An 11,487-nucleotide genomic window follows, 5' to 3' on the forward strand; every position below is an offset into this window, starting at 1 on the left:
AGGAGTACTTGGTGAGAGAGAATCTGAAGCTTGGAGCAGCCACCACAGAAGCTCTGTGGAGAAAGGTCACAGTCTATGGACCCCCCCCCCCCCCCCCTCCCCACCACTGGACATTGAGGGACTGTTCTATTCCTTCATGGAGCATCTTAAGTATTACACTGAAGGAATGTTTAGGAATTAAACAGTAGTGGCATTTTGAGCTATGTTAAATATTGTAAACAAATAATGTGCAGTGATTGCACACAAAGTCATGTCCCACTTGCATTTTATGAAGAAATCTATGGGAAAGATTATGCTAGGGCATTCTGCAGTCAAGTCAGGAGGTTTGTATTCCAATGTTGATCATTCCAGCATTTTGTCAGGTATTGGCAAAGCATTGGTCTTAAGCAACTGAGGTCATTAATGACGCTTGAAACAACACAAGGAGTTGCTGTTTGTTTTAACTTTTATTTTCATGACATTTAAAAGTCTGCAAGTAAACAATACTTTACATGGCAAGAATAGTTCTCATACATCTGCACATGAAACATGGTGCTTTAAATAATTTAAATGAGAAAAATAAATATGATTCATACTTTAAAAACAATTACTTGCGTCTATGTATTTTGGCCACATTTCATAATTCCATTAGGAGGCTACGTTAGTTTCCAGTACCATTTATTGGACTGTGGAAACTCAACATTAAACTTCATACAAAATCTCTCAAATACAAGTTCACAAAATAGCCTTGTGTGGATTCACGTCCTATTGTGATATTAAATTAAACAACTGCGCAGTATAGCGGCTGCGATATTTACAGCAATTTAACATTTATTGTTTCGTATTGCAGATATAAAAAGCAAAGTACAGAAGATGCTAAAAAATATTGCGAGGGGAAAAAAAAAAATCACAATTAAAAATAGAATTGTGCTGGTCAAAGATATTTTTACCGTCACCCTGTTATCAATAGGTAACAGGAGCACTTCGGCATCTAGATACTTTTCAAACACTGCTGCACAAATCATTTGGTACAAAATATCTAATATATACAAACTTGAAATGAGTAATAATTTACAAATGGTTCCTGGAAGTTTTCCTTTTTCACTTCCATTCTTTACCCCAATCGAGTGTATTTGGGAGGTTTTGTCAGCATTAATGGATCAATAAGATGGCAGGCAAATCTCGGAATGGGATTCGGACTCCTATCACTCTGATTTGCGTATTTAGTACTTAGCACATTTCAGCGGATTCCCTCTGAAATCGCGTCAGCTTTTGGCTGATTGTTATTGCAAACTTGCCAGTGTCCCTTTGAAAGACGGAAAGTAAATTGAATTTGCATTTGTCACTGCTGTTTGTGGACATTGTAAAATGACTGAGGTAAACATATTGAATGATGGAAAAGGCATTTAGACAGCTGGAAACATTAATCTGAAAATCAAAAGTACTGCAGATGCTTGAAATCTGAAACAAAACCAGAAAACGCTGGAGACACTCAGAATGGTTGGCAAAGTTTATCTGCCACAACAATGAGCGACTCATAACGTCAAACTAGTTTCTCTCTCTACGTATGCTGGGTGACCTGACAAGTATTTCCAACATTTTGTGTACCTTATTTCCAACATTTTCTGTTTTTCGAAATTAGGAAGGGCTGGACTCTTTTTTTAAATTTTATTGTCAAAGAAAGTGGTCTGATATTAGTTTAGGGACCCCAATTTACCTTGGTTTTCCTGGAACAGATAGATACCGGCTCAAATGAAGTACAACCTCTTTCAAATGAAAGTTGATCTGTGCCTGTTAATAGTTCCAATATGCATTATACATTAAATATTATCACACAAAAACTATCCTACAGAGTAATATTATAACCTGTTGGAGGAAATATCACTAGCATTTACAAGTTCCCTGTCAAACATGGGTAACTAGTTTTACAGAGAAATTGTGGATTAGTCGCTTTTGTATGGGATATCCTATAATACATTTTGGTCAGGATATATCATTGAATTTGGATATATTTCATCTCAGACCAAGTAGGAAGTGCAATGTTCCCATCTATTTAAGAGAATCATGATTATATACTAAACAATACACACTTTAGGGTAAGTGCTTTAGAAAATGAACACCATGGACTTTCCATATAGTAAGAAACATTCATAATGTGAAACAATATTACACAGTTATAAAGTTTAATATCAGTCAGAATTATCATGTTGGTTGGTTATCCCTCTATTTTTGGATCGTGCTACCTTCTTGCTTTTTCTCCTCCTGATGGTTGCTTCCATCTCAAACTGCTTCTTGTCTGACTGGTTATGATGACGGGAATAGCGTTTGCACTTGCAGGAAGTCACCACTTGGATTTTGTAGGTCCTTGTTTCCCGGTTTTGACACTCGAGGCGAACCCGTTGGGTGCGGGAGTGGGCCGCGACGCACCGATAGTCAGTGCTCTGGTGCCGGCTCCACCACCTAACGCGCCCAATGGAATTAGGGAGGAGATGAGCTGGCATACACTGACCAGAGCAAACCAACTCCTTGACTGGCTTCACGCTGCGACACATCCCGTCCGATATGTACCTGGTGGATCGCAGCTCTCTGCAACTGAATTCGCCTGCACCTAGAGAGGAAGGGACATGGCAGACCAGTTAATACAAGAACACAGCCAACTACATGGAAGACATTGGAGTGCATCACACCATTAATAACTCATTAGGGCAATTTCATGCAGACGTTGAAAAACTGAAATTTGTTCAAGTGGCTTTTAGATGGGCACAAAGATATGCAGGGAACGGCAAAATGCAAGGATATGGATCATGTGCAGGCTGCACTGGTCTGTGCAAGCACTAGAAATACTGCACAGCATCTTCAGAGAGAGAAAATTAGTTAGTATTTCACTTAATTGCTTTTCACAGAATTGAAGTTATACAACTGAAGACAGGATAACATTTTGTAGTATTGATGTTATTCGGTTGCTCTTTGATTGGAAATCTGCTAAATATAAAGAAAATCAGCTCAGTACTAAAAATGTTAGAAGCAGGCAATAGGGAAGGCAGCTTCAAATAGGAAATAATCCAAGTTTCCAATTGAAATCACAAAGATTCCAATGTGTAGGAAAGAACTGCAGATGCTGGTTTAAATCGAAGGTAGACACCTTCGTGACAGGCAGATGGGTGGAATAAGTGACAAAGGTTAGAGGTAATAAAAAGGGCACCAGATGAGGAGGTGGAGGGTGACATTTAGGGAGGGATATGGTGGAAAGGGATGGGGATGGGAGATGAGTGTACAAAGTTGGGGAAGACCAGGATGATTTGGATGGTGGAAGATGCATGGCACCAGGAAGGGGGTGTGTTATGTTTTTATTTTTAAATTGGAGAATTCAATGTTCATACCATTGGATTATTTAATGTTAAATAGATCATTGGACTGTTTTAATATACTTTACTGGTATCCTTACTAAGCTGAAATCCAGCTACATTATAAATTATAATGTTACAATTTCAGCCTGCACGACCTTAAAAACAGATGAGCTACCAGCTATATTCAATATAGCTATAGTCGTGCTTTTTTGTGAGCTGTCTCGTCATCTTCGCAAGGGAAATCCACACTAATTCACTCACAAGATAGAGAAATACTGATGTTAGAAGTGTATTTGCGACAGACACGTGTCGAGATTCACTCCCACAGATGCTGCCTGACCCGCCGAGTTCCTCCAACACTTTGTGTTCTGTTCGAGAATCCGGCATCTGCAGTTCCTCGCGTCACCACGTTTAACGACATGGCCGTTTCAGATGTCATCAGTAAATAAATGAAAATTGTTTCGGTTTTAAAAATATGATAATAGCTACTGGGAAGCAAGACACCAAGCGAAATGTTATACGCCGGGAGACCTGTACAACCTACATATGGGTTTAAAACTCCTAATATATGAGAAATTATTACATTTTTCCGCGCTGTGCTCCTCTATTGATTATTAATATATTGCATTATTATTATATATTTATATTGCGTTATTGCAATAGACCTGTTAAGCTGCAGCAAGTAAGAATGTCATGCTCGTATTGATGGCACTGCGACAATGAAACGCTTTTGATTGTAACTTTGCCTGCCGCTCTATTTACACAGTTGTACTCCTTCAAAAAAAAAAGGTACGAAACTCCAGTTGTGGATTTTAGTTCAATATTTCCAGGTGAACACTTAATTTATACCCCCAAACCTGCTCGCGTCCTGGCATGCCGTGAATCACGGAGACACAAGGAACTGCAGACGCTGGGATCTTGAACAAAACACTAAACGCTGGAGGAACTTCCAACGGGTCGGGCAGCATCCGTGGCGACGTTGCGGGTCGGGACCCTTCATCGCGAATCCGAACATCCCTCCGCAGATGGTGCCTGACCCGCTGAGTTCCTCCAGCATTTTGTGTTTGAATCCTGAAATTCATCGCACTTCAGATATCTAATTCTATAAAACATCTTGAAATTATGCCCAGGTATATCAACTCATCACCGAACCATCTTAGAGAGTCAAAGCTAAAGAATGAGTATGCATTGGAGATACACGATGGATTGCATGAGCACAGTAAAGTACCGAGATGTGAATAAATGGTGGCGGGGCGCATGTGTGTGTGTTTCCTTGACAGCTATTTAAAATACAATGCATTGAGCAGAATCAACACGCCTTTGCAACGCGTTATTAGTTATGAGACACAGTTTACGGTGTTGGTTTGACGGTGATTCGGGTGGAGGAGTTCGCGGGGCGAGCATGTCAGACGGAATGGCAAGTAACTGCATTGGACATGAAACAAAAACACGTGTGATAATTCACACAGCAACGTTCTTCACAGGGATGCTCCAGATAAAGAGGAGACACAAGGACCTGCAGATACTGGTTTCCAAAAAACCCCAGACAAAGCTCATTGACCCGCCGAGTTCCTCCAGCACTTTGGGTCACGATCTCGATAAAAGTTTCCATTTACCAACCAGGACCAACAATGGATAGTGTTAGGAAGGAACCGCAGATAGACACAAAAAGCTGGAGTAACTGAGCGGGACAGGCAGCATCTCTGGATAGGAATGAGTGACGTTTCGGGTCTCGACCCTTCTTCAGATGGGTCCCAGCAATGGATAAGGTCTGAAGAAGGGTCCGAACCACAAATGCCATCATCTGTCCATTCCCTCCACAGATGCTGCCTGGTCCGCTGAGTTCCTCCAGCATTTCGTGTTTTGATCGCCATTCCAGCATCTTGTGCACCGATTGTGATTCTACTGTTGGGGACACAAGGAACTGTAGATGCTGGAATCCTGATCAAAACGCAAAGTGTTGGAGGAACAGGCAGCATCGGTGGAGGGAATGGAAAGGTGACATTCCGGGTTCGGACCTTCTTGAGGTCCGATCCTTTACTGGGACCCGTCTGAAGAAGGGACATGGAAGATGGACACTAAAAGCTGGAGTAACGCAGCAGGAAAGGCAGCATCTCTGGGTGACGTTTCGGACCGACCCCACTGGGAATAGAAATGGGTTTTTTTGTGTTAGACTGATCATTTGCAAAATAACTGCGAGGTTGCGCCCTTACCTCGCACCGGCAACGACTGCAGACGCCCTCTGCCCCCGAGTTTCGCCTGGTTGGAGCTGTGATTCCTCAGATCGCTGCCAATGTCAGAGTACTCGTGAACGATTTCGGTGGCGTCGTTTTTCAGGGATCTCCATCCTTCAGGGAGGCTCATTCCGCCCCGGACCAACAAGGTACAGAGGCTGGCGACGATCAGGTAGGGCTGGAGGTGCCCCATGTTTAATCCTGACTTTGGACAAACCATCGCCGGCATCCAGCTTTATAAAGGCAGCCCCGACCCCAGCGCCGCTCCACGTCGGGGGAGTACAATTACGTAGCCTTCCCCCACACCAATCTACAAGGAGGGGACTGCCCTGCCAATTTGCCGAGAGGCGTGACCCAGTGCAGAGATCCGCAAACTTTCACATGCGCAGGGAAGTAGATTTCATCTTCTCCATATGTCTATCACCAATAACTATCCACACCAGACATCACCTCCCTCCCCCTCTCCCTCTACCCCTGGCAGACGCGTTCTCACACACTTCCATGCAGACAATCGCATTTCTATGTAATATGCACTCATAGACGTCTCCATTCGCTGAGAACTGGGTCAGGGGGTAAATACTGCCTGGTCCGCTGTTGCCTGTTACTGTGTTATTCGTAAATGTAATTCGTAAATGTAATCCAGTTCTTTCCCTTTCTCAGAGGGTGACACGCACAGCAGAATTTGCAGATAAATGTATCCGTTTCATGCTAAATATTAGATTAACATTCCCTTAATTCTAATTCTCCAATTGATTTTTCACGTAGGTATTAAAATAACTTCTGCACGCTAAGAAGTGTATCGCCGTGGAGTCACTCAGCGGGTCAGGCAGCATCTCTGGGGAACAGGTAGAGGCGAAGTTTCAGGTCGAGACCCTTCTTCAGACTTGAAACATCACCTATTCCTTTTTTTGCAGAGCAGCTGCCTGACCCGCTGAGTTTACTCCAGCACTTTGTGTCTATATCTTCAGTATGAAACCAGCACCTGCGGTTCCTTCCTGCATTATACGTACATCATTATAGGCTAAATAATTGCAGGATTCAAAGCCGTTTAATCTGAAACAAGAGTCGTGTAATTGTTTGAATTAGTCGCAGCCAACGTGGTGGCGTCGTTCATCTGAGGTAAACAACTCGCCCCAAAGAATGCGAGATATTGGGTTTTAATTTCAGTCTCCAGTTCAAGCGTGACTCGGTCGCATTGATAAGCGGAGTCGCCAATCCATCCCCTGGGTTTTGGGGTAGCGGTGGGCGGGGGTTACACAGTCCTGCAGCTTCCTTTTCCTCTGCAGAGCCACGTTTCGTTAAATAAACAGTGGTAAAGCCTCACTGCTTTTAACAACTTCCTGGAATTTTGCTTTGGAATAATTACCACTTGATGACTGCATTTAAATATGCCGCAAAAAAAATTAAATCATGATCATAATGTGAAAATAGGGCACAGGCATTCCTCTGCACAAGAACCTCAAGCCGTCACAAACCAACATTAAAAAGTGGTTTTGCAGACCAATGTTTCCCTTAAGCTCCCAATTATAGTTCCTCTATCCACTGAACATAGACAATGTCAGCCCACAATGTGCTGAGCATAATGACAGGATAAACTAATCTCACCTGCCTGCACCCGATACATATTACCTCCATTTCCAGCACATCCACGTGCCTGTCGAAAAGCCTCTTAAATGCCATGACCATATCTGCTCCTTTCACCTCCCTGAAAGCATATACCAGGCGCCTAAAGGGCATACGCGACCTTTACAAGCGACTGCTGGCAACCGTCATGGGTCGTCGAAATTTTCAACATGTTGAAAATTCAGTGGCGACCAGAAAGACGCTACGGCTCTTTGGAGACCTCTCACGACCATAGGAGACCTCTGACGTCCATTCAGGCTGTATGGTCGTGAGAGGTCACCCGCGACATGTCGCCAGGGGTCGCCTGTATGGTCGTGAGAGGTCTCCTATGGTCGTGAGAGGTCTCCAAAGAGCCGTAGCGTCTTTCTGGTCGCCACTGAATTTTCAACATGTTGAAAATTTCGGCGACCTATGACGGTTGCCGGCAGTCGCCTGTAAAGGTCGCGTAAGTGGGACAGGCCCTTTACACTGTCTCTGTAAAAAAAACTTGTCCCGCTCATCTCTTTTAAACTTTGTCCCATTTAGCTTAAAGCTATGCTCTCTACTCTTTAACATTTCCGCCCTGGGGGAAAAATATTCTGACTGCCTAGCTGATCACTATTTTATATACTTCTATGAGATCTGCCCAGAATAAAACAATCCAAATTTGGCAAACATCTCATTGTAGTTAATCGCCCCTAATCCAAGCAGCATTCTTATTATATCATCGTAGCATCTTCCGCACCCTCTCCAAAGCCTCCACATACTCCCTGTAATGAGGTGAACATAACTGCATGTAACGCTCCAAATGTGGCCTGATTAAAGACATCTAGAGCTATATCATGACTTCCTGACTCTTATCCTCAATGCCCTGTCCAATGAGGGAGCATACCATGTGCCTTCTTTACCACTAGCTACTTTTCTTGCCACTTTCTTTTAGTTTATACTTGAGTTTGGCTTGATTGCATTGATGTATAGTTTTATCTGATTTGATTGTTTAGCATGCAAAACCTCTATTCACAAGACATAATACACATAACCCTAAACCTCTGTGTGAATACGTTTCCCTTCAGGTTCCTATTGAAAGCTTTCCCCTTTCATCTTAAATTTATGTTTTTCTTGATTCCTCCATCCTGGGAGAAACTCCCTGTGCATTCACCCTAACAATTCCCCTCATGATTTTGTACACCTCTATTATGCCACCCTTCAGCTTAGAAACATAGAAACAGAAAATAGGTGCCATTCACCCCTTCGAGCCAGCATCGTCAAGCAATATCAAGCGATAGAGTTGCTGCCTTACAGCGAATGCAGCACCGGAGACCCGGGCTCGATCCCGACTACGGGTGCTGTCTGTACGGAGTTTGTACATTTGTACGTGACCTGCATTGGTTTTCTCCGAGATCTTCGGTTTCCTCCCACACTCCAAAGACGTACAGGTTTGTAGGGTAATTGGCTTGGTAAATGTAAAAAATGTCCCGAGTGGGTGTAGGATAGTGTTAATGTGCGGGGATCGCTGGTCAGCGCGGACCCAGTGGGTCGAAGGGGGTGTTTCTGCGCTATATCTAGAAACAAAACTAAAATATGATCATGGCTGATCATCCAAAATCAGTACCCCGTCCCTGCTTTTTCCGCATATCCATTGATTCTATTAGCCCTAAGAGCTATATCTAACTCTCTCTTGAAACCATCCCGTGAATTGGCCTCCACTACCTTCTGTGGCAGAGAATTCCACAGATTCACAACTCTCCAGGTGAAAAAGCTCCCTGCGCTCCAAGAACCTTGCCTGCCCAACATCTCCTTATTGTCCTGGCAATGGCCTCGGAACAGTTATACCATGTTAAAATAAACTATTTGCAGCAATAATCTAATGATACTAAAGGAGGCAAGGTGGCACAGCGGTAGAGATTCTGCCTTACCAGGGTTCGATCCCGACCAAGGGTGCTGTCTGTAAGGAGTTTGTACATTCTCCCTGCGACTCGGTGGGCCGAAGGACATGTCTCCATGCTGTATCTCTAACCTAAACTAAACTATTCAGGTAACTTTCTCCGGTGAAGATCATAGGACACATATGGTAATACCAGACAAATCATTGTGACCCATGCCATGTACTGAAGGGGTCACATCATATTCTCTGACCCACGCCAAATTGTTTAGCAGAGGTAACACAGTATGAACCAACACAGGTGAAGGCAGACATGGGCGAAATTATTATTGTAACAGGTATAGCTTGGACACAATAGCAGCACAGAATCAGGCAGGTATAGTTGGTAACGAGCTTTATTACGATACTGTAACACAGAATAGTAACACAGGAATGGGTACACCGTACTCACACAGAGGCTCAGGATTGAGCGAGGGTTCCGAAGAGGGGCAGGCAGGAGACGTAGTCGGGGTAGCGGAAGGTCCGGTAACCAGGAGATCCAACACACGATGCAAACAAACCAGCGAGGGACAGACGAAAGGAGAGTCGAAGCCAGGCAGGAAGTCAGGAAATCGCTGGAGAGTCTTGCATGAATGCTGAGAACAATCTGGCACTGTGTGCCCGGTGAGGAGAGTCTATATACCGGGTTAATAGGTGATCAGAGACAACTGAGTGCAACAGGTGAGGAGAGTTGGGCTGATGAGAGGGGAGTGGCAGGCTGGCAGGTGAGGAGAAGGAGGGAAAGTACTGGGAGGTGAAGTGGATGAGAATGAGGAGAGGGCAGACTGTGACAGAACCCCCCCCCCCCCTCAAGGGACGGCTCCTGACGTCCCAAAACAAAAAAAGAAAAAACAATAAATAAAATAAACCCAATCCCACGCAGAGTCGGGTGGGAGGAGGGGGACCGGAGGAGGGCTAATATTCGTCCGAGACATCCATGTCCGCATCCTCCTCCATAGCATCAGAGGAAAGCTCAGTCTCGTCGTCACTGGGCGCCTCAGACGGAGGAGGGGACAGAGTCTCAGGGGCGGCGACCCCTCTAGGAGTGGCGGACTTGGACGGCTGGTCGGGAGGACGCCAGTGAAACTCCTTGATGAGGGAGGCATCCAGGATGTGTCGAGCAGGAACCCAGGACCTCTCCTCTGGACCGTAACCCTCCCAATCGACCAGGTATTGGAGACCCCTCCCGCGACGGCGGGAGCGCAGGAGGCGGTGCACCGTAAAGGCGGGGCCTCCGTCGATGAGACAAGGAGGTGGAGGAGGAGGGACTGCGGGGACCAGGGAGCTCTCCCGGACTGGCTTTACTCTGGACACGTGGAACGTAGGATGGACCCGCATGGAACGAGGCAACTTGAGCCTCACAGCCGCTGGGTTGATGACCTTCTGGATCTCAAAGGGACCGATGAACTTGGGTGCCAACTTCTTGGACTCCACCCTCAAGGGAAGGTCCCGGGTCGACAGCCACACCTTCTGGCCCGCGAGGTAGGTGGGGGCCTGGGTGCGGTGACGGTTGGCAGCCGTGGCGTAACGGTCCACGGAGCGGAGAAGAGCCGCCCTGGCTTGGGTCCACATCCTGCGGCAGCGACGAATGAAGGCCTGGACGGACGGGCAGGAAACCTCTTTCTCCAGCGCCGGGAACAGTGGAGGCTGGAACCCGTAGGCACACTGGAAAGGGGAGAGCCCAGTGGCCGAGCTTGTCAGGGTGTTGTGGGCGTACTCCACCCACAACAACTGCTGGGACCAGGAGGAGGGATGCTTGGACACCATACACCGCAGCGCCGTCTCCATCTCCTGATTCTTCTTTTCAGTTTGGCCGTTGGACTGGGGATGAAATCCGGACGTCAGACTCACGGTGGCCCCCACAAGCGTGCAGAACTCCCTCCAAAACACAGAGGCAAACTGGGGTCCCCGGTCGGAGATCACATCGACGGGGAGACCATGGAGCCTGAAGATGTGGAGTAACATGAGCTCGGCAGTTTCCTTGGCTGACGGAAGCGTGGGCAGGGGCACGAAGTGAGCCATCTTGCTAAATCTATCGACCACGGTCAGGATGGTGGTGTGACCACTGGATGGGGGCAGGCCGGTAACGAAGTCCAGGGAGATGTGGGACCATGGTCGATGGGGTACAGGCAGTGGAAGCAGATGACCCGCAGGAGCTTGGTGTGAGGCATTGTGCTGGTTGCAAACGGGACAGGCGTTGACAAACTCCCGAGTGTCCTCCTCCAGCGATGCCCACCAGAACCTCCGTAGCACCATCTCCTTGGTCCGCTGAATGCCAGGTGAGTCGAGAGCTGTGGGCCCACTGAAGGACGTCGGACCGCAGGGCAGAAACCACAAACAGGCGATCAGGAGGGCATGCGCTGGGTCCCGGCTGGTTCTCCAAGGCCGCCTTGACCCTCTCCTC

General features: G+C 46.2%; 1 protein-coding gene across 1 annotated transcript; it reads right to left on the bottom strand.

Moving 5' to 3' along the window:
- Positions 1-427: 427 nt before the first annotated feature.
- On the bottom strand, positions 428-5,928 carry sost (sclerostin). Its single transcript, XM_033035274.1, has 2 exons — positions 5,540-5,928; positions 428-2,587 (listed from the first exon to the last, which is right to left on the bottom strand). The coding sequence occupies exons 1-2, from the start codon at positions 5,787-5,789 to the stop codon at positions 2,169-2,171; spliced, it is 669 nt and encodes a 222-aa protein (XP_032891165.1). The 5' UTR covers positions 5,790-5,928; the 3' UTR covers positions 428-2,168.
- Positions 5,929-11,487: the final 5,559 nt, after the last annotated feature.

This window comes from Amblyraja radiata, chromosome 16, assembly GCF_010909765.2.
Source record: "Amblyraja radiata isolate CabotCenter1 chromosome 16, sAmbRad1.1.pri, whole genome shotgun sequence".
NCBI classification, from domain to species: Eukaryota; Metazoa; Chordata; class Chondrichthyes; order Rajiformes; family Rajidae; genus Amblyraja; species Amblyraja radiata.

Excerpts from the sequence above, each read along its gene's own strand:
- sost (XM_033035274.1), bottom strand. The coding sequence starts at position 5,789 with ATGCCGGCGATGGTTTGTCCAAAGTCAGGATTAAACATGGGGCACCTC. Across the intron at positions 2,588-5,539 it reads GCAGTCGTTGCCGGTGCGAG|GTGCAGGCGAATTCAGTTGC; the intron begins GTAAGGGCGCAA and ends CTTCCTCTCTAG.